General features: G+C 45.7%; 1 protein-coding gene across 2 annotated transcripts in view; it reads left to right on the top strand.

Moving 5' to 3' along the window:
• Window positions 1-23,924, top strand: part of LOC132399556 (small conductance calcium-activated potassium channel protein 3-like) — a 131,637-nt gene that overhangs the window by 17,462 nt on the left and 90,251 nt on the right. For both annotated transcript variants that reach the window (XM_059980041.1, XM_059980042.1), the window contains exon 2: window positions 9,604-9,699. In XM_059980041.1, coding sequence (XP_059836024.1) covers window positions 9,604-9,699 — 96 coding nt within the window. The remainder of the gene's footprint in view (window positions 1-9,603; window positions 9,700-23,924) is intronic.

The raw sequence follows: 23,924 nt of genomic DNA, 5'->3' as shown, positions 1-23,924 counted from the left end.
TAAATCAGAGCATTGAGTGTAGGATTTGGGATGTAATGTTAAAATTGTACAAGGCATTGGTGAGGCCAAATTTGGAGAATTGTGTACAGTTCTGGTCACCGAATTATAGGAAAGATGTCAACAAATTAGAGAGAGTACAGAGGAGATTTACTAGAATGTTACTTGGGTTTCAGCACCTAAGTTACAGAGAAAGGTTGAACAAGTTAGGTCTTTATTCTTTGGAGCTTAGAAGGTTGAGGGGGGACTTGATAGAGGTACTTAAAATTATGAGGGGGATAGATAGAGTTGATGTGGATGGGCTTTTTCCATTTAGAGTAGGGGAGATTTAAACAAGAGGACGCAAGTTGAGAGTTAATGGGCAGAAGTTTAGGGGTAACATGAGGGGGAATTTCTTTACTCAAAGTGGTAGCTGTGTGGAATGAGCTTCCCATAGAAGTGGTAGAGGCAGGTTTGATTTTTGTCATATAAAAAAAAATTGGATAGGTATATGGACAGGGAGGGAATGGAGGGTTATGGGCTGAGTGCTGGTCAGTGGGACTAGGTGAGAGTAAGCATTCGGCACGGACTAGAAGAGCCGAGATGGCCTGTTTCCGTGCTGTAATTGTTATATGATCACGTCAGGAAAACGGAGAGAGGATACTTCCAAATGTGATCTAATCAGTTTTATGGAGCTGCAACATTACCCCGTGGCCATTGACTTAAAAAGACCAGCTTAGGGTGATTTAAATGGATCAGGTGTAGTACAGCCAAAAAGTAGAAAATAAACAAGATGTTGTTGGGGTGAAGGGATGGGTGTTTTATGTGAAAGTCAGACTGCAGGTACAGCAATTAGGAAGGCAAATGATGTAGAACACAAGGAGCTCTTGCTGTCTATGGCGTGTCTGCACATGGTGCGCACATCCAATTTGCATTGGAAGCTGTTCAGAGAAGGTCTACTCAGTCAATTCCCAAGATGCAGACATTGATAAGCTGGTCACAGACTTGTTGAGATTTGGAAGAATATGAGAGAACCTTATTGAAAAATAGGTACACAGATGGCGAGAGAGTTTTCCACCCAGAAGTGGATGAATTGGTTCATAAGCGACAGCCAATTTAAGATGTTTTCCCACAGGAGATTATATGGGTTTGGACCTATTTCTTGGGGTGGGGGGGGGTACTCTGAATGTGAACATAAATTAAAAGTCCATGTGTACAAAATCGCAGAGTAGTGGGAGACTGGAGGATTGGGAAAACTTTAAAAAGCAACAAACTATAACTAAAGAAGAAATAAGGAAAGGGAAGACAGAGTATTAAAGTAAATTAGCACAAAATATAAAAACAGAAAACAAAAGTTTTTATAAATATAAAGCAGAAGAGGGTGGCTAAAGTCAACTTGGATCCCTTGGAAGACGAGAAGGGGAAATTGATATTCGGTGATGAGGAGATGGCTGAGGCCTTGAACGATTATATTGTGTCGATCTTCACGGTGGTGGACACGTCTAATATGCCAAAGAATGATGTTATGGATGAAATGAGAGGTGAGGACCTCGATAAAATCACTGTCACTAAAGAGATAGTGATGAGCAAACTAGAGGGCCTGAAGGTAGATAAGTCCCTTGGTCCTGATGGGATGCATCATCATTTACCAAAACTCTGTGGACTCTGGGAGGTCCTGGCGGATTGGTAGACAGCAAATGTCACACCACTTTTTAAGAAAGGGTGTAGGCAAAAGACGGGCAATAAAGATGGGCATTGATTGTGTGGATAGTCAGAGGCTTTTTCCCAGGGCTGAAATGGTTGCCACAAGAGGATGCAGGTTTAAGGTGCTGGGGAGTAGATACAGAGAAGATGTCAAGGGACAGTTTTTTACTCAGAGTGGTGAGTGCGTGGAATGGGCTGCAGGCAACGGTAGTGGAGGCGGATATGATAGGGTCTTTTAAGAGGCTTTCAGATAGGTACATAGAGCTTAGTAAAATAGAGGACTTGTGGGTAAGCCTGGTCATTTCTAAGATAGGGACATGTTCAGCACAACTTTGTGGGCCCAAGGGCCTGTATTGTGCTGTAGGTTTTCTATGTTTCTATAGGCCAGTTAGCTTGACATCTGTAGTCGGGAAAATGCTTGAAGCTGTCTTTAAGGAAGAAATAGTGAAACATTTAGAAAGGAGTGGTTCCATTAGACAAACACAGCATGGATTCAGAAAGTGCAGTTCCTGTTCGACGAACTTACTGGAGTTCCTTGAGGACATAATGAGTGCAGTGGGTAGAGGGGAACAGGTGGATGTCGTATACTTGGATTTCCAGAAGACATTCTACAAGGTGCTGCACAAGAGACTTATAAATAAGGGACGGATGCATGGAGTCGGAGAAAAAGTGTTTTGGCATGGATAGTGGATTGGTTAACCCACAGAAGGCAGAGAGCTGGTATAAATGGGTGTTTCTCCGGTTGGCAGTCAGTGGTGAGTAGGGTGCCGCAGAAGTCGTTGCTGGGCCCGCAGCTGTTTACCATTTACATTGCTGATTTGGAAGAGGGGACTGAGTGTAGAGTAGCAAAATTTGCTGATGACACTAAACTGAGTGGAAAAGTAAATTGTACAGAGGATATGGAGAGTCTGCAGAGGGATACAGATAGGTTAAGTGAGTGGGCCAAGGTCTGGCAGATGGAGTACAACACTGGTAAATGCGAGATCATCCACTTTGGAAGGAATAATAGAAGAACAGATTATTTAAGTGGTGAAAGATTGCAGCATGCTGTTGTGCAGAGGGACTTGGGAGCACTTGTTCATGAATCGCATAAAATTGGCTTGCAGGTACAACAGGTTATTAAGAAGGCAAACAGAATGTAGGCCTCCTTTGCCAGAGGGATTGAATTCAAGAGCAGGGGGGTCATGCTGCAACTATACAGGGTATTGGTGAGGCCACACCTGGAGTACTGTGCGCAGTTCTGGTCTCCGTACTTGAAGAAGGATATACTGGCTTTGGAGGCTCACCGGGTTGATTCCAGAGATAAAGGAGTTGACCTATGAGGAGAGATTGAGTCACCTGGGACTATACTCTGGAATTCAGAAGAATGAGAGGAGATCTTATAGAAACATACAGAGATTTGAAAGGGATATATAAGACAGAAGTAGGGAAGTTATTTCCATTGGTAGGTGAGACTAGAACTAGGCGGCATTGCCTCAACATTCAGGGGAGAAGATTCAGGATGGAGATGAGGAGAAACTGTTTTTCCAGAGCGGTGAATCCGAGGAATTCTCTGCCCAGGGAAGCAGTTGAGGCTTCTATACTAAACATATTTAAGATATGGTTAGAAAGATTTTTGCATAGTAGGGGAATTAAGGGTTATGGGGAAGAGGCAGGTAGATGGAGTTGATTTCATGGACAGATTAGCCATGATCTTATTGAATGGCGGGGCAGGCTCGATGGGCCAGATGGCCTACTCCTCCTATTTCTTATGTTCTTATGACCAAGTCTGAAGTTATCAGCTATCTGGGATGCAAAGGAAATTGAGAGACAAGGGAAACGGGCAAGAAGGTGGAGCTGAGCCCAGGGTACAAACTGCCTTTAATCTACAGTGAAGGAGAGTTTGTCTGCAGCTCCAGATTCCAGCTCCCGCAGACTCCTGCAGCTCTCACTGCCCAGCTAAATTGGGTGAGGAAGAACACTGGTCCCAGCCAATAGGCTTTAAGGTTGAGGGAAACTAAAAGAGCCAGTGTTATGAAGGCAAAAGGAGTCTATCAAATGGTATCTCTGGTCCACAATTTACTGATTTTTCAGCCTCCTGCAAGATCAGTCTAATTTCTCCCCGGATAGCAGGTTGCTCCCTCAACCCATTGCACCAATTAGCCAGGATTTTTGCCCAACAGTGTAATGCTGTCCCGGGGTATTTGCAGCCACACTCGTGTTTAAGTCTGAGCACCAGATTTCTTGGTGTTCACCTGGCGGAGAAGCTCAACTGGCACCTCAACACCAGCTCCATAGCAAAGAAAGCCCAGCAGCGTCTCTACTTTCTGCGAAGGCTGAGGAAAGTCCATCTCCCACCCCCTATCCTCATCACATTCTACAGGGGTTGTATTGAGAGCATCCTGAGCAGCTGCATCACTGCCTGGTTTGGAAATTGCACCGTCTCGGATCGCAAGACCCTGCAGCAGATAGTGAGGTCAGCTGAGAAGATCATCGGGGTCTCTCTTCCCACCATCACGTACATTTACACTACACGCTGCATCCGCAAAGCAAACAGCATTATGAAGGACCCCACGCATCCCTCATACAATCTCTTCTCCCTCCTGCCGTCAGGGGAAAGGCTCTGAAGCATTCGGGATCTCACGTCCAGACTATGTAACAGTTTCTTCCCCCAAGCTATCAGACTCCTCAATACCCAGAGCTCGGCCTGACACCTTACTGCCCTATTGTCCTGTTTATTATTTATTGTAATGCCTGCACTGTTTTGTGCACTTTATGAAGTCCTGAGTAGGTCTGTAGTCCAGTGTAGTTTTTTTTTCCCCTGTGTTGTTTTTTTATGTAGCTCAGTCTAGTTTTTGTACTATTATGTAAAACAATGGTCCTGGAAAACATTCTCATTTTTACTATGTACTGTACCAGCAGTTATGGTTGAAATGACAATAAAAGTGACTTGACTTCATTCTCAAGTGCCCGGAAGTATGTGACTTGAACCGGAGAACTCTGGGTTGGAGTAGAGCTTTTGCCCCTAGAGAGGAGACACGGGGTCACTGGGACATACGAAGCGGCTTGATATAAATACTTCTTTTTCTCTGCCACCTCCTGACATCATTTGCTACGCTTGCTTTTTAAGAGGCTTTTATTTTTAAACCACGGAACACCTGAGCTAGTCTGATCAGAACAGGCATTTGTGTTTGCGGAGATTGCGCCCGTTTGCGCAAATTACTCCAGGTCGGGGGTCAGTATCTGAATTCAGTGAACACACAGCTGCGCTCTGCTCCCCAGAGCCCTCTGCACATCTGGGCGCTGGCCAGCCGTTTGGCGACCGCGGGCAGCTTGGATAAACAATCTTGGGTAAGAGCACAGCGGTTTGCCGGAGTGTCAGCAGCGTGTTTGTGTCGCTGGGACGGTTTCATTTGTTTATGAAATCTGGTGCAAGAGTTGATCGACCTCGCAGAGATCAAGGATTAATACAGGCACAGGTTTATTGGCTCCGGGCATTGAGTACTGGTCTTGCAGGCCACACTGATACGTTGGTGTTAAACTCTCTGAGCACAGGGGCGAAATGTAAAGTAAAATTCATTTGGGCACATAATAAGTTCACAGCTGCTCCCGCAAGCCCAGTTTGTCTGAAGCAACCGCACGGTTTGAATGCCAGCTGGAACTGAAGCTATGGCTGTACAGAGTGTAACGCGGCAGGCAAACCATGCAAAGCTAAATCCCTGAAATAGCAAAGCCCTCTGCAAGGCAGCACTTCAAGTGTGAGACCGCAGACGCTAGAATCCAGGACACAAATCGAGGTGCTGGAGGAACTTTGAAAGTCAAAGTAGGTTTTTGCTATCAAAGTACATTCAGTAGACATCATTAGATAGTTCAAAGTGTGTATCTACCGTGTACTACCCTGAGATTTTTCTTGCATTCATTGTGGAATAAATGAAAAAATTATTATAACATAATTAATGAAAAGTTACATACAATCAAAATCTGACGAACAGCCAAGACCTGGGGCTTCTGTACGTCTGGCCCGATGACAGTAACAAGAAGAGAGCTTGGCCTGGATGGTGGGGATCTCCTGAACTGAGAGGGTCGAGCAGCATCTGTGGAGGAAGATGGGCAGTCCATCTTCTGAGCCAAGCCCCTTCATCTGTACTGTGCCTCCAGCCACTTGTCTTCCTGTTCAAATCAAGATCACCTCTGTTATCTGCACGGCTCCATGTGTGTGTGGGTGCAATGGAAAGCTTACTTGTAGCAGCATCACAGGCCCACAGCATCAGGTACACAACATTCGCCAGACATGTAAATTAAACCAGAAAGAACGCAATTGGAAGCACAAGATATCCATTGTAGTGCTACACCAGCTCCCTCACCGCTATTCAGGGCCCTGCCAAGTGAGGTGACACTTCACCTGCAAGACCGCTAGGGTCATCTGTTGTATTCAGTGTGGCTGCCTCTGCATCGGTGAGACGAGGTGGATGGGGGTACGGTTCCATAGACTGCCTTCACTCCATCTGCCACAAAAGGTGGGAGCTTCCCCAGTGGACACCCATTTTAATTCTGCTTCCCACTTCCAATTGGAAATGTTGGTCCATGGCCTCTTCTACTTCCCCAGTGAGGCCACCCAGGTTTGATGGAGCAACACCTCGTTCCATCTGGGTACCCTCCAACCTAATGGCACAAGCAGTAATTTCTGATAATTTCTCCTTTCTCTTTTTTTTTTCCTTTTCCAATTTTTCCTTCCCTCTTCTCACCTGCCCATCACCACCGCCTGGCGTTCCTCCCCCATCTCTTTCTGCATTGGTCCTCTTTCCTCTCCTGTCAGATCCTTTGGCCTTTTGCCTTTTCCACCTCTCACCTTCCAGTTTCTTACTTCATCCCCCGTCTCCCCCACCCTCTCACCTTCCCCCTCACCTATCACCTGCCAGCTTGTACTCTTTTCCCTCTCCCCACCTTATCCTGGCCTCCGCCCCTTTTCTTTCCAGTCCTGATGGAGGGTCTCTACCCAAGTGTCATTTTTCTCCCCTTCCTTAGATTCTGCCTGGCCCGGGTTCCTCCAGCATTTTGTGTGTTGCTCAGGTTTCTTGCATCAGAGACTCTTGTGTCCATTGTAGTGTAAAGTGGTCATAAAGTTGCTATGCTGTGGTGGTTAGGGTTGTGCAGTTGGGCTCGAGGTGGTTGAAGGGAAGTGTCTATTCCTGGACCTGTTAGTGTTGGACTTGGAGCTTCTGTACCTCCTGATCAATGGGAGCTGCTAAAAAGGATGGACGTTGAGTAGCCAATTGAAGTGGCTGGAGTGAGGCCAGTCAGTTCACCAGGAATGGTCACACTGCAGCGCCAGGCCACCCGTCGTCCTGGACAGTGTTTCAGTTCTGTTTTTATATTTAGATTTACAGCATGGTCCCAGCCTCTCCCAAGACTGAAAACACCCCTCTCCATCCCCTCTTTCCAGGCCTTTCACTATCCGACATGTTCTCAACTCATCCCAGAGCCATCAATCACTCCTCATCCTTCGCGTCTTTCTTGTCAGTCTCATCAGCCTGTCCTCCTTGGATATGGTCCCCAAGAGCGCTCGTGGTACTGCAGAGACGCGAGGGATTCTGCTGATGTGGAAAGGTCTCTGCCCAAAATGTCAACTGTTTATCCCTCTCCATAGATGCTGCCCGACCTGCCAGCATTTTGTGTGTGGCATGGTCTGACCTATAAAGCCTCAGCAGGACATCTTGCTTTTGCGTCCCAGGCATTTGCCTGCATTAATTCCGTCTCTCTGTGTGCCCTGTCTGGATACCTCGTAAACATTACAGTTCCTGCCTCCAGCAGCTCATTACCAGACACCAGTGATCAGCAGGCTGGATGGGCTGAGTGCCCCTTAAACATCGCCATTTGAATAGCCTAACCAGTATTGTTTACAGGGCATTGCACAGTGGCAGAGAACGTCAGCTGTTCACAAGCTGTAACTGAACGTACCACAAATAATTTATCCTTCCCTTCAGTGCAAGCAAATGTTTTTAAAGGTTTGAGAGTTATTAAAGTGTCCTTCCCTTGGGCATTATAGGAAGGTTTAATCAAACACTAGTCTGTGAAGGAAAGGTCTTATTTCCTGTGGAGAAGAAGCAGATAATACCTGCTTCTGCATTACCCAGGAATTGCCTTGGAGGCAGAGGGTGCTGGTAGATGGAGGGTCAGGTCAGTGACCAGTGGTGTTTCTCAGGAATAATTTCTGGGACCCTTGCTCTTTCTGATAGTTATAAATGACTTGGATGAGGAAGTGGAAGGGTGGCTTAACAAGAGCACAGATGACGTGAAGGTTGGTGGTGTTTTGGACTACGTAGCAGGCTGCCGTAGGTTACAATGCAATATTGATGAGATGCAGAACTGAGCTGAGAAGTAGCAGATGGAGTTAAATCTGGAATAGTGTGAAGCGATGCACAGGGTTAAGGAAAAGAGGGATCTCGGGGTCCATGTCCCTCAGAGTTGCCACACAAGTTGATAGGGCGGTTAAGGAGGCCTGTGATCAGTTGGCCTTCATTAGTCAGGGGATCGAGTTCGAGAGCCGTGAGGTAATGTTGCAGCTTTATAAAATCCTGGTTAGACCACACTTGGAGTGTTGTGTTCAGTTCTGGTCATTACAGGAAGGATGTGGAAACTTTAGGGAAGGTGCAGAGGAGATTTACTTGTACGCTACCCGCATTGGACAGCATCTTATGAGGAAGGCTGAGTGAGCTGGGGCTCTTCTCTTTGAAGTGCAGGAGGATAAGAAACTCCCCAGGGTCAACCAATCCCCATCTCTTCTCCCACCTATCCCCTTCCTGGGTCACCTGCCAACTTGTACTCCTCCCCTTCCCCTTCTCGTTCTGGTTTCTTCCCTTTCTCTCCCCCCACCCCCCACCCCTTCCAGCCCTGGTGAAAGGCGTCATTCTGAAATGTTTCTTCCCCTCCATAGATGCTGCCAGTTCCTTAAGGTTGGTGGGGGTGGGGGTGGGGGTGGGGGGGGGGGTCAGGAGTGGGGATAAGCTCCCACTACCTATTAAACGCTCTCAATGGTGTGTTTCTCAAATAGCCTCTGATAACCGAGTCCTGTTCCTTCATGTGCAGTTTAGCTTCTAAGTCGGGGGGAACAATTTCTACTGAGAGGAGAGGGGGCAAAGGTGGGTTACTGGTGCCTTAAAACCGGTCACTTTGGGCAGATGGTGCTTGTCAGCCGTGGTTGGCAGCTCATCCAGGAGAAGAACTCTGATCTCTGATCCAGAGCTTGAGTCCCTGAAGCAGTCCCATGGTGAGTCCAACACTGCCTGGCAACCCCTGCAATGCCGCCAGTGCCGATGTACCTGTCTCTGCCGTTCCATCAGCTGCTTGGAGTGGTGGAGCCGGCTGCACAGGGAGCAGCTTACTCTCCGTATCGTACTGCCCAGTCCTGTGTATCATGTAGACGGCTAGGATGCAGTGACCGTGGTTGACCGACTGACAGAAGGCCTCGGGTGCTGCTGAACTTGTTGAGTTCCTCCAGCATTTTGTGTGGTGCTGCTCTGGGTTTCCAGCATCTGCAGAATCTCTTGTGTTTGTATTCTGCACATCTCCTTTAAACTTCTCCCCCTCGCTGCCCCCTTGCACTTGATGTTTCTACCCTGGGGAGCAATTTACCTACCATCCTTCCTCTGCCTCCCATGTTTTTACATCCGGTCTCCATTCAGCCTCCACCACAATCCAACTTTGCTCAACCTTCCCTTGCAGCCCTTGCCCTCTAATCCTGGTGAGCCTCTCCCCAAGGCCTCTGCATCCTTCCTTTAACAGGGCTGACCAGAACCACAACACAGTGCACACGAGCTTCCTCCTCCGTTTGCTCATTCCTTCTTTGAAAGGAGTGGTTGTGATGGGAAATGGCTGGATAGAGTCCGGATTCGGAGACGAAGGGATTGCCGTGTATAACTTTTGATGTAATTCCCTGTTTTTCAGAGTTCCATGTATTCGCTCTCACTAAAATGCCTTATCAGTTTCTCCACGTTCATCCTGCTCGGACTCGTCATCGCCTACCATGCCAGGGAGATCCAGGTGCGTAATCTCTCTGACTACTTATTTAGGTCATTTTTTATATATACAGTGGATTCTGGTTAACTGGGACATGTTGGGGCCAGTATGTTTTGACCTCAATTGTGATAATTGAGCTCAATTATCTGAAGTTTCATGGAAGTAGTTAAATAGACAGACCAAGTAACAAGTTGGGTATTTACATTGAATACAGAAAGAATTAGAACACTGCCATAGGACTACAGTACAGTACTATAAAACTGTTTCAGTTCCTAATGGTTGTTAATGATGGAATTCATCCAGTGTACGCAATGAAAAAAATCAGTGCAGATAATAGTCTGCCTTCATACTGTGCTGTCAATAGTTACTTCCCCAAATCTTTATCGTCATTGTAACTTGCAAGAGGATTGTTGATACCTTCAAATTGTTTGCAGTTCCTAATTTGTTGAAGTAGTGAAATCATTTCGTTATCACTTCCCCAGCTGTTCCTGGCTTCTCTAAACCTGAATGCTTGAAACTGCAGTGAGCAGAGCATTTACTGCTTGCTTCTCGCTGGCTTTCAGTGCCAAAAAATCACTGCTTTTTGAACACAAACACACGCAAATAACATTATTTAAAAACTGTTTACTCTAAGCACGGTAGAGTGTCTAATGGCCGCACAAGTGCTTGCGACTGATGCTAGTTAAACCTTTTCATCAGTAGTCTCCTGTCCCAATTAAGCAGCTGTCCTGATCAACTGATGGCTCAATTAACTGGAATCTATTATAGTATTGTAATTTAGTTTTTTTTTAAATGGTTATGTATTGTAATGTATTGCTGCAGCAAAACAACCCAATTCTGAATGCTATTTCTCTATTACCCATGTGCTTTTCTAAAAGTTTACCAAACGTCCCTAATGTATCTGCCTTTACCACCATCCCTGGCAATGTGTTCTGCGCACCCACCACCCTGTGAAAATAATGTACTTCTGTCATCCTTGTTCAAATTTCTCTTAAATGTCGCATTTGAACCCGTGTTCACCACATCCACTGGCAGCTCATTTCACACCCTCACCACCCTCTGAACGAAGAAGCTCCCACTTAGGTTCCCCTTAATTATTTCACCTTTCACCCTTAACTCATGACCTTTAGTTCTAGTCTCACCTCACCTCAGTGGGGGAAAAGCCTGCTTGGATTTACCTTAACTATACTCCCAAAATGTTGTATACTGTTCCTCCATCAGATCTCCCCTCATTTTGCTATGCTCGAGGGAATAAAGTCCTACCCTATTTTAGCCTTTTCCTATACCTCAGTGAGGTAGCCTCTGCTGCACCCCCAGGCGAAGAATTCAATACATTTACTGCTCTCTGGAAAAAGCAATTCCTCCTTATCTCCGTCTTAAATCTATTTCCTCCGAAACTTGAGGCTATGTCTCTTGGTTCCAGTTTCACCTAGAAGAGGAAATGGTCTTCCTTCCTCTATCCCTTTTATAACTCTTTTGAGGCTTCCTTCCTCTTCCTCCAGGATCAAATCTCAAACCTTTCTCCAACCTTGATGCCCAAATCTTTCTCATCAGGTGTGTCTCGTAGCTCTGGGGACCTAGGTTTGATCCTGACCTCCAGCACCACCTGTGTGGAGTTTGCATGTTCCAGCTGTGCCAGGTGGGTTCTCCCCCTGAGCCTTTCTAGTTTCCTACCCTATTGAATATTGAAAGGCCTGGTTAGAGGGGATGTGGAGGGATGTGTTCTATAGCAGGAGAGTCTACAGCCTCAGGACAGAAAGATGGTGCACTAGAATAGAGATGAGGAGGCATTTGTTTATCTGGAGGATGGTGAATCTGGAATTCATTGCTACAGATGGCAGTGGAGCCAGCTTGGAACAGACCCTTCCAGTCCTTTGAGCCACACCACTCAGCAGTCCCCTGATTTAACGCTAGCCTAGTCATCAGTCTACCAACCAGTAAATCTTAGGACTATGGGACGAAACCAGAGCACCTGGATGAAACCCATGTGGTCGCTGGGAGGACATACAAACTCCTTACAGGCAGCAGTGGAAACTAAACCAGGTCACTGTACTGTGAAGTGTTGTACTAATCGTGCTGCCATGGCTTTGGAGGCCAAGTCATTAAATATGTTTCAAATCAATTCAAATCAAGTTTAATTATCATTCAAACCATACATCAAATCATTCAAATCATACAGGTGAATGAGATAGTACTCCTGTGGGGCCAAGGTGCAAAACCTTCAAAATAGTGAGTAACATAATTCAAAATAGCAAGCAAAGAAGCATACACACTTTAAAAAAAAAGTATGATATTTAAGACCTTGTCGGGCAGTCAATGGTCTGGTCGTGTACAGATGCATGCAGTCTGGTCTGTCATTCCACTGCTTGAACACAGGAGGGCAGCACCAACAGGAGAGGCCAGGCCCCAGCTGAGCGTGGAATCCTTCTGCCTCTTTCACCTGGTCTGCAGCAGCAGGCAAGCCTGAGGCTTGAGGCCTTGTTCTTGCTACAACCGAGGCTGCGCGGCTCCCACGTCACCTGTCCATCCACCAGACAAGGGTAACAAGCCTGTGGCAACTTACATTATCATTGTCCAACAGTCTTGTGATTGCAAGTGAAATGTCTGAGACAATCTCCCACTGTTATACTGCACCAACTTTACTGTGCTCAGTTTTGATTGCCTCACTACAGGAAGGATGTGGAAACCATAGAAAGGGTGCAGAGGAGATTTACAAGGATGTTGCCTGGATTGGGGAGCGTGCCTTATGAGAATAGGTTGTGTGAACTTGGCCTTTTCTCCTTGGAGCGATGGAGGATGAGAGGTGACCTGATAGAGGTGTACAAGATGATGAGAGGCATTGATCGTGTGGATAGTCAGAGGCTTTTTCCCAGGGCTGAAATGGTTGCCACAAGAGGACTCAGGTGTAAGGTGCTGCGGAGTAGGTACAGAGGAGATGTCAGGGGTAAGTTTTCTACTCAGAGAGTGGTGAGTGCGTGGAATGGGCTGCCGACAACGGTGGTGGAGGCGGATACGATAGGGTCTTTTAAGAGACTTTTGGATAGGTACATGGAGCTCAGAAAAATAGAGGGCTATGGGTAAGCCTAGTAATTTCTAAGGTAGGGACGTGTTCAGCACAACTTTCTAGGCTGAAGGGCCTGTATTGTGCTGTAGGTTTTCTACGTTTCTAACTCTGCTTTCAAGTAGCAGTCAGGGGAGCTCCAAACCCAGGCCGGCCCCTCCGACGTCCCGACAGGCCTCTTTCCCGACATATCAGCTGGCAGCTCTCTGATGGAGTAGCCCTGCAGTACATGAAGATCTTGGGAGCAAAACAGTCTTTGGAACAAATTTCTTCAAAGGAAAAAGCACCTTTGGTTGGTTCCTGAGAGGCTGCTGTATTTGCAGGCGTCACTGCCTTACCACCATTTAAAACAGAGGTTGATAAGTTCTTAAGAACACAAGAAAATCTGCAGATGTTGGAAATCAACACAAAACGCTGGAGGAACTCAACAGGTCAGACAGCATCCTGGCTTGCTGAGTTCCTCCAGCATTTTGTGTGTGTGTGTTGATAAACACTTCATGAGTAAGGACATCGAAGGTTACAGAGCGAAGGCAGGAGAATGGAGTTGAAAGGGATAATAAACCAGACATGATAGAATGGTAGAGCAGACTCGATGGGCTGAATGGTCTGATGGCACTTCTATGTCTTGCTGTGTTATCCCAATGAGCTGTGAGTTTGGTGGGGGTTAATGGTCTGCCATAAATTCCCCTGCAGTGGGAGGTGGGAGAGTTGGAGAGGTGAAAGGGAGATGGGAGTGTTCTCAGAGTCAAGTTTACTATAACTGACGTAAGTGGCAGCAGTGTAGTTCAAAACCTAACAATAGCACTTAAGTTACAATAAATAAAACCTTGTATCACCCGGCTCTGTCCCGCTGTTATCAGACTTTTGAACGAACTCCTGTACGATGAGATGGGTTCCTGGTCTCTCAATCTACAGAATCTCGATTATGATCCTGCACTTTATCGTTTGCCTGCTCTGCCCTTTATCAGTAGCTTTTGCACTTTATTCCACTGTTGCTGTTTCACCTTGTACACTATGAATAGCAGGCAAGATGAGCTTTCCATGGCCCTCCGGTGACCATAGAAGTTGCAACCCAGCTGTCTGTTTTACACAAGTCAGGGCAGTGTGGTATGGAGAGCGTTGTTGCCCATGTAGCAGGCTCCCCTTTCCATGAAACTGATGAATCCAAAGGAACAGCAGAGACTGGTACAGTTTGGCCCCAGCAGCATTGCAGGACTTGCCAGACAGCATTGAGCTCAACATAGAGACCTTGGGGACTTCAGCTTCGAATTTTTCCTCGGTGGGGGTTACTCCCAATGTGACCCCCATGAGTGGGTTCAACCACAAGCAGCAGAGGTTTGAGATCAGAGTTTTCCTTCTTGATGAGCTGCCAACCACAGTTGACGAGTACCATATACCCAAAGAGACTGCTTTTAAGTTGCCAGCAACCCGACTTTGCCCCTTCTCCTGTCAGTAGAAACGATTCCATCGGGCTTGGTATCTAAGCCACTCGTCTAGGCCAGGAGCTGGACTTGCTTGTCAGTGGCTCTTTGGGAAGCACGCCATTGGGAGTAATTAATAGGTAGTGGGAGCTTGTCCACACTACAACCCCTGGCTATAACAACCTTAAGAAACCATTGCGACATTTGACAATAATAAACCAATACCAGTTTTCCATCTCTGGCGATCGTGCCAAAGGGCTGGGGAAGACAAATCTTACTCCCTTGTCAGCGTAGCCTTGGTTGTAAGAATGCTCTGGGACAGAATTATTGATTATCTGGAGGAAAATTTTAATACTTGTTACTAAGTGAGGATGTTTTATTAATGAGATAATGTGAATGAACCTTCTCATTAAGTCAGGCCTGCATAGATTTGTCAAGTGTTTTGTCATTTTTTACCATTTTAATCCAATGTTCCGCAGTGGACTTCCAACAACAATGGAGCAAGTGGCTTATAAAGTTCAAAGTAAATTTATTATCAAAGTACATGCAATATGTGTCTACCCTGAGATTCATTTTCTCACAGGCATTCACAGATACAATCAAATATAATAGGATCAATGAAAAGCTACACAAGACTGACAAACAACCAATGTTAAAGTTGTACAAGGCATTGGTGAGGCCAAATTTGGAGTATTGTGTACAGTTCTGGTCACCGAATTATAGATGTCAACAAAATAGATAGAGTACGGAGGAGATTTACTAGAATGTTACCTGGGTTTCAGCACCTAAGTTACAGAGAAAAGTTGAACAAGTTAGGTCTTTATTCTTTGGAGTGTAGAAGGTTGAGGGGGGACTTGATAGAGGTATTTAAAATTGAGGGAGACAGATAGAGTTGACGTGGATAGGCTTTTTCCATTGAGAGTAGGGGAGATTCAAACAAGAGGACATGAATTGAGAGTTAAGGGGCAAAAGTTTGGGGGTAAGATGAGGGGGAATTTCTTTACTCAAAGTGGTAGCTGTGTGGAATGAGCTTCCAGTAGAAGTGGTAGAGGCAGGTTCGATTTTTGTCATTTAATTTTTTTTTAAATTGGATAGGTATATGGACAGGAAAGGAATGGGGGGTTATGGGCTGAGTGCAGGTGGGTGGGTCTAGGTGAGAGTAAGCGTTCGGCACGGACTAGAAGGGCTGAGATGGCCTGTTTCCGTGCTGTAATTGTTATATGGTTATATGTGCAAGAAAAAACAAACTGAAAATACAAAAACAAATAATCTTTGAAAATTGAAACAAATCAATAAGTAAACAATACTGAGAGCTTGAGTTGTGGAGTCCTTGAAAGTGAGTCCTTAGGTTGCGGTACCGGTCTTGAAGTGAGTGAAGTTATCCACATTGGTTCAGGAGTCTAATAGTTGTGGTGTAACAGCTGCTCCTGTGCCTGGTGGTGTGGGACCTAAAGGTCTTGTACCTCCGCTCTGATGGACGTAGTGAAAAGAGCGCATGGCCTGGATAGTGAGGGGCCTTAATGATAGATGCTGCTTTCCTGTGACAGCGCTCCGTGCAGATGTGCTCAGTGGTGGGGAGTGCTCTTCCTGTGAGGGCTGAGCTGTATCCACCACTTCTTGTAGTTTTTGTATTTTTTTTAGAAAAGGAGTGTGGGAGCTTTGTTTCTGTGTTGGGTAATGAGGGATTGTGGTCGATGGTTGCTCTCCAGACTGGAGGAAGGCCTGTAGTTGTTTGTCAGTGATCGGTGTTGGGATCAATGCTGTATTTAGTTAATGATGGAGCAGGTCACAGTTTGTAAGCTTGCAGATGACGCATGTCATTGCTGAGTTATCAACGGAGTGGAGGGGATGGTTTAAAAAAAAATTTGCAGAAGGGTTCTGTAAAATCTGGAAGAATGAGCAAAGCATGAAGCTGAATGTGGAGAAACGTGAGGCGATGCATTGTCGTAGAAAGGTTGAGGTGGTCATGAAAGAAAAGACACTTCTCAAAGGGATGGAAGGACATGGTGTAAATGTAGAGCACTGAAAACGGCAGGGCTAGGTGAGAGATTAATAAAGTTTATATAATTCTGAAACTCTCATGTTCAGTCCCAAGCTCAGCTGCAAGAGAATTGGGTATGGGGCTAGCTATCCCATCCCGTTTTTAAAAACCGTGTTCCCGGAAGGCCAACAGGAGCTCCAAATCCTCCCTTCCGGGAGAGGAAGGATCTTTGAAAGTGGGCTTTCCAGTTGTCCCTAGGTGTAGACTTGAAGGGCAGAGGACTCTGGCAAGCTGCCATCGGCGGCCTGTGCCCCAGCAGGAGTCAGGAGCTAAGAGGAGATGATTCTGGATTTGATCAGTAGAGGCATTGAATATCGAAGAGAGCAGAGCCTGCTATTTTTTATGAAACAAAGGTTCAGAAGCCAAGAATAAGGCATAAAATGTATTGAGTATGATTTTATTAATTGATACAGTAGGAATGGTCAAACAAAGATTTGCCAAAAGAGCAAAGAAAAAGAAACTAAGGTAAAAGCAACCTTGGTTGTCTCCTGCTCTGGCTAGAGATAACAAAATTCCAGTTGTAACAATTAACCTATAGTTAATCACATGTAAAATAACTATTACAGCTTGTTATCACAATTTTGGTATCTTTTTTTTTGAAAACTCTTTTATTGTATTTTTAAGTGATTACAGAGTAAAGTGGAAAAAAAATGTATATAACCCTTCCCCCCTCCCCTTAACCCCTCCCCCCTAACTTCCCTATAGAAAAAAAGAGAAAGAATGCCTGGATATCGGGAGATCCCTACATGCTCCATGGAGTTTAGTATATATATTTATTTCTTTCCCCAAGTAACCAATTATTTTATCTTCAGAGCACCTATATATTTAGTCCTGTCTTTTGTAAATAAGGGCACCAAATTTTCAGAAATGTTTCATATTTATCTCTTAAATTATAAGTAATTTTTTCTAGTGGAATACAGCCATAAATTTCATTCTTCCTACGATCTATACTTAAGTATGATTCTGATTTCCAAGTAACTGCAATAGCCTTTTTGGCTACTGCCAGTGCAATTTTTATGAATTCTTTCTGATATTTATTTAGTTTGAGTTTCAGTTTTATCCCTTCAATATATTTATATCTTGTATATATAATTTGATTCAAAAACAGGCAATTAAACAAGGAGTCCATAAGTCAAGACAAAAATGGGAAAGTGATTTGAATATTAAAATTGAAGAAACAAATTGGTCAAGACTATGTCTTGATAGTATGACAAATACAATAAATGTCCGGTTAAGATTAGTGCAGTATAATTTTCTACATCAATTATATATTACACCACAAAAAATAAATAAATTAAATCCAAATTTATCTGATCAGTGTTTCTGATGTAACCAAGAAACTGGTACTTTTTAACATTCTACATGGTCTTGTTCTAAAATTCAACCTTTTTGGACAAATTTAAGACTTTTACTGGAACAAATTACAGGAACACAACTTCCTCATAATCCAATATTACTCTTACTAGGTGATATTGAAGGGATAAATTTTGGTATCTTAAAAATACCCAGAATCAAGTGGCCTGACACCTGCTATTGAAAAGCAAGAAGTTTCTAGCAAAATGTAGAAGCAGCTGTACTAACACTGAACTTCACTGAGCACTCGTGTGGAGATGGTTATATATAAACTATCAAGCAATGGAAAGTAAAACTGCAAGAAAAATAATTCTGCACACCCCAAGCTAACAATGTCAAACTTTAAACACACTGGCTAGTCTCAGTGACGGTATTGTCTTTGAATAATTTGGTTGCCTTGTTAACTGAAGGATGTGAAGAATTTTGGAGAGCGTCTGGTAAAGCTTCCAAGAATGGTGTCCTGCGCAGAGCAATATGGTGCTGTATTAGAGAGGCTGCAAGGGTTTTCTTTCAGGAAATGACACCTGGGGGGGGGGGGGGTCAGATAGAAATATATAAAAATGACAGATCTGTGCATTCTGGGAGATGGTTCCTTCAGGTACGGAGGTGAAGGCTGCACAATAGAGGAGGAAGTCCTTGCTGCCGTGTGGAGCTGGAATCTGGAACGTACTGCTTGCAGCTGTGATGGGGACTGGTTTTGTGGTTGCCTTCGGGATGTGAGATTCAGAGTCAGGTTTATTATCACGGATGTATGAAGTTCCCAAAAAAAAGAGCAAAAGTGAAATTGAGGTAGTATTCACGGGTTCATTATCCATAAAGAAATGTGATGGCAGAAGGGAAGGAGCTGTTCAGATTCCTGTTTCTCCTCCCTGATGGTAATGCTCTGCGGGAGGGTGTCAAGTGTAATAATATGGTGAAGCAGCATAAAACACCAAATCTTGCAAAGCTGCATGAGAAGAGGACCTGTCCCTCATGATGAGGGTGCTCAGTGATGGATGCCCCTTCTCCGTGGGAGGGCGTCAAGTGTAATAATGGGTGCTCAGTGATGGATGCCCCTTCTCCGTGGGAGGGCAACAAGTGTAATAATGGGTGCTCAGTGATGGATGCCCCTGCTCTGCGGGAGGGCATCAAGTGTAATAATGGGTGCTCAGTGATGGATGCCCCTTCTCCTTGGGAGGGCATCAAGTGTAATAATGGGTGCTCAGTGATGGATGCCCCTGCTCTGTGGGAGGGCATCAAGTGTAATAATGGGTGCTCAGTGATGGATGCCCCTGCTCTGCGGGAGGGTGTCAAGTGTAATAATGGGTGCTCAGTGATGGATGCCCCTGCTCTGCGGGAGGGTGTCAAGTGTAATAATGGGTGCTCAGTGATGGATGCCCCTGCTCTGCGGGAGGGCATCAAGTGTAATAATGGGTGCTCAGTGATGGATGCCCCTTCTCTGTGGGAGGGCATCAAGTGTAATAATGGGTGCTCAGTGATGGATGCCCCTTCTCCGTGGGAGGGCGTCAAGTGTAATAATGGGTGCTCAGTGATGGATGCCCCTGCTCCGTGGGAGGGTGTCAAGTGTAATAATGGGTGCTCAGTGATGGATGCCCCTGCTCTGCGGGAGGGTGTCAAGTGTAATAATGGGTGCTCAGTGATGGATGCCCCTGCTCCGTGGGAGGGTGTCAAGTGTAATAATGGGTGCTCAGTGATGGATGCCCCTGCTCTGCGGGAGGGTGTCAAGTGTAATAATGGGTGCTCAGTGATGGATGCCCCTGCTCCGTGGGAGGGTGTCAAGTGTAATAATGGGTGCTCAGTGATGGATGCCCCTGCTCTGCGGGAGGGTGTCAAGTGTAATAATGGGTGCTCAGTGATGGATGCCCCTGCTCTGCGGGAGGGTGTCAAGTGTAATAATGGGTGCTCAGTGATGGATGCCCCTTCTCCGTGGGAGGGCATCAAGTGTAATAATGGGTGCTCAGTGATGGATGCCCCTGCTCTGCGGGAGGGCGTCAAGTGTAATAATATGGTGAAGCAGCATAAAACACCAAATCTTGCAAAGCTGCAGATAAGAGACTGGAAAGGGGAGCCACTGTCTTTCTCTGGTAGAGCGCCAACATGAAGTGAATGGGTCAAAAGGTCTGCTGCACGGTAACTTTTCTAAAACCATTTGCTTCTTCAACATTATCATACGATTGGAGCAGAATTGGGCCACAGCAGACCATCAGGTCTGCTGTGCCATCCAACTGTGTCTAACTTCTTTTCCCAGCCCAATTCTTCTCCCGTAACTCCCTTTCCAATCATGAGCTTATCAATTATTGCCTTAATTGCATAACTTGGATTCCACATCCATTTGTGGCAACAAATTTCACAGATACATCACCTATGGCTAAAGAAATTCCTTTTCATCTCCGTTCTAAAGGGATGCCTCTTTAGTCTGAGGCTGTGCCCTCTGGCCATATCCACTCTATACAGGTCTTTCAATATTCGATAGATTTTAATGAGATCCCCCCCTTTTTGTTCTGAGGCTGTGCCCCCAGTTCCTAGACTTTACTACTAATGGAAACATTTCTTTTGGCTTTAGTTTATTATTGACACATGTACTGAGATGAGAGTGGAAAAACTTGTGTGCTGCTCCTTGAAAGTGGCTGAACAGGTCAATAAGTTGGTTAAGAAGGCTTATAGAATGCTTGCTTTTATTGAGGCATTGGGTTCAAACGTCCGGAGGTTTTGTTGCGACTTTATAAAACTCTGGTTAGGTCACATCTGGAGTATTGTGTACAGTTCTGGTCGCCCCACTGTAGGAAGGATGTTAAGGCTTTGGAGAGGTTGCAGAAGAGGTTTAGCAGGACGCTGCCTGGTTTGGAGGGCACGTGCTATCATGAGAGGCTGGGTAAACCGGGGTTGTTTACTCTGAGCTTTGGAGGCTGAGGGGAGACCTGACGGAGGTTCACAAGATTATGAGAGGCACAGATAAACCTCGCTTTCCCAAGGTTGAAATGTCTAATACCAGCGGACATGAATTTAAAGTGAGAGGGGGTGGGTTCAAGGGGGATGTGAGGGGCAAGTTTTTTTTTTACTTGGAGAGGTGGATGCCTGCAATGTTCTGTCTGGTGTGGTGTGGTGGTAGAAGCAAATACATTAGGGGCCTTTAGATAGGCATGTGAATATGGGGAAGACGGAGGGATACGGATATTGTACAGGTAGGATGGTTTGGGTGTTGTGATTTGCTTTTTAGCTGGTTTGGCACAGCATTGAGGGCCAAATGGCCTGTTCCTGAGCTGTGCTGTTCTATGTTCTGTCTGGTCTTTACACAGTACACTGAGTACAAGGTAAAACAATAATGAAGTGTAACAGCTACAGAGAAACAGTAAGATGCAAGGTCATAACGAAGAGTCCATTGTATTGTACTGGGGGTTAATTCAATGATCAGAACAGTGGGGCAGAATCTGCCCTTGAGCCTGGGGGGGTATGTGCTTTCAGGCTTGTGTACCTTCTGCTTGATGGGAAAGATGATCGAATGTCTGGGATGTACGGGGTCTCTGTTGTTGCTGGCTGCTTTACTGAGGCGGTGAGAAGGGTAGACAGAGTCCATGGAGGCTCTGCTGGTTTCTGTGATATACTGAGCTTTGTCCACACCTCTCTGCAGTTTCTCATGGTCACATCCTCTCCATGTCCACTCTTTCCAGGCCTATTGACTCAGATTTAAGAGAACTGATAAAACATCACAGTGTGAGTATTCCAAATCTTCTATCTGCTTGACAGCTTGAATTTACAGAGTCTGTCCAATCCTAAAAGAGGCCCTTTCCTGATTCTGGTAACTGTGGGAGAGAAGTTGTTCTTGAGCCTGGTGACTTTGAGCTTTAATCTTTTGTATCTTCTTCCCAATGGGAGAGGGGAGAAGAAAGATTGTGGGTCTGGTGTGGGTCTTTGATTTTGCTGGGTTCTCTACTGGGGCAGCAAGAAGTACAGACAGGAATCTGTTCAGAGGATGCTGGTTTCTGTGATGTGTTGAGCTGGGTTCACAACTCTGCAGTTTCTTGTGGTCATGTCCACTCTGAGCTATAAATCAGCCAGGATGGACCCCATACGACCCAGAAATACCATCTTCTCACCCCATCCCACACCCTCAATCAAGCAGATTGTCACAAGCCTGAAAGTACATGCCACCAGGCTTAAGGGGCAGATTCTACCCCACTTCTCATCATTGAATAGCCCCCAGTACAATATTCAATGGGCCAAATGGCCAGATTTAAGACATGGAACTGGTAAAGCACCATTTGTAGGAGTGTCCTCCAGTTCTTCTAGTTGCTTGATACTGAGAATTTGGAGATGCAGCTATTGTAACTGTCCCCGTTCTTAATCACTTTAAGATCCAAATCGCCTCTCCCATTATGTAAATTGTTCTGTGGGACCGAACTTCTGGGCGTGAGTTAACTCTCCCCGCAGATTGCCAATGGCTGTGAAATCCTCTTCCTGCCAGCACCATAACAGGAACTGCTCTGAGCTTGTGAATTGTGGTTCATTTACAATATTTCATTAATAAAATATTCCCATTTAGTAACAGCAGAGACGGATGAAATATTAAAATGTTCCCCTCGGGTGAGGAGTGACAATGTTGAAGGGGGCTCCCTACGCCCCACACCCTCGAACAGAAAATATGTTCCCTCTGTTGCTGATTGTGAGGAATAATTAAAAGCATCCGGACAGAATCACAATCAGGTTTATTATCACTGACGTGCATCGTGAAACTTCAAACACAGGAACTTCTGCAACACACGCAAATGTTGGAGGAGCTCAGCAGGTCAGGCATCATCCTTGGAAATGAGTTGATGTCTCGGGCCGAGACCTTTCGTCGGGAAACGTCAACTGTTTATCCCCCTCCATAGATACTGTCTGACGTGCTGAGTTCCTCCAACGTTTTGTGTGTGTTGGTGTGAAGTTTGTTGTTTTGCAGTAGCAGCATAGTGCAAGAGATAAAATATACTATAAATCATCATAAAAAATGTATATTAAAAACAAATAGGTGCTGCAAAAAAGACCAAAATAGTGAGATATTGTTTCCTGAGTTCATGGATTATTCGGAAATCTGACAGTGGAGGGGACGAATCTGTTCCTAAAACATCTGAGTGTGTGCCTTCAGGCTCTTGTACCTCCTCCCTGATTGTAGTAATGAGAAGTGGGCACGTCCTGGTCTCCTGGTCTTAATGATGGATGCCGTCATCTTGAAAGTTTTGATGCTGTCTTCTGGCAGGGAAGGTTGTCCAGGGGAGAAAGGGAGTCTCTGGACTGAGTTGCCAGTGGAAGTGCTCAAGCCGGGTCCAACTGTGATGTTTAAAGGGCATTTGGATGGGTACACGGAGGGGAAGGGCTTGGAGGGTTATTGGCTGAATGTGGGCAATTGGTTCTGGTGATGTGGTCAGCGTGGGCCGTTTAGTTTCCATTCTGTGTGACTGTTAAGATGGCTAAGTTTACAACCCTCTGCAGCCACTGTACATCATAACATTGCGAGAGTCTTTGGTCACAGTAGTGTAGAGGTTAGTATGATGCTATTATAACTCAGGGCATTGAGGTTCAGAGTCCTCGGTGAGGAGTTTGTGTGTGTTCCTTCCTGTGTGCACATGGGTTTCCTCTAGGTGCTTGCTTTCCTCCCACTGTCCATAGACCCGTGACTAGGCTGGGGTTTGTTCGGTGGGTTGCTGGGTGGCGAGGCTGGAAGGGCCTGTTCAGTGCGGTATCTCTAACAAGATATCTCCTACTGAGGCAGAGGAGGCCCCAGCAGCCGTGACTCCATCTCCCCGTTTGTTATCCTCCAAAACACCTCGCCACTGGTGTCTAGCATTGGGGAATGGCAGCAGCTGAATGTCTGCTGACGTTGGCTGAGGGAGTTGATGGGACTCCAGTGAGCAAGTCAAGCTCAGTCAGAGTAAATTTGTTATCAAAGTACATATACGTCACCTTGCAATGGCCCCTCTGGTTATACTGAGAATGAGAGTTACCGGATCATTGGAAGTGTATCTGTAGGGTGTGGAATCTGTTCAGAGTTGAGGTGAGAGAAGTTGTCCACACTGGTTCAGGAGCCTGATGGTTGTAGGGTTATTTCCTGTATCAGAGGATAGGCTTTAGTGTTGTTGTTGTTTAGACTACTGGCTCAAATCTCCCCAGCATCCCCCACCCCACACTGTCCCCTGGGGCATGCCTCCCTCAGTCCTACCCCTCTGTCAGTATGACATAACCTCTGATCTCTTCTCCACCTCCTCCCCCGAATGGCCAAGTGGCTACCACAGGGTCCCAGCATTCAGGCTTCTCCCGTTCCTCTTTCCTCAGTTTTCTCCGGAAGCAGCAACCTTTCTCTGACTGCGTCATGTTGGGACACTGAACCCTCCTTGGCCTC

The sequence above is a fragment of the Hypanus sabinus genome, chromosome 9, assembly GCF_030144855.1.
Source record: "Hypanus sabinus isolate sHypSab1 chromosome 9, sHypSab1.hap1, whole genome shotgun sequence".
Taxonomy (NCBI): domain Eukaryota; kingdom Metazoa; phylum Chordata; class Chondrichthyes; order Myliobatiformes; family Dasyatidae; genus Hypanus; species Hypanus sabinus.
The sequence above is the reverse complement of the archived record's forward strand: the minus strand, read 5'-3'. Positions and strand labels throughout refer to the sequence as shown.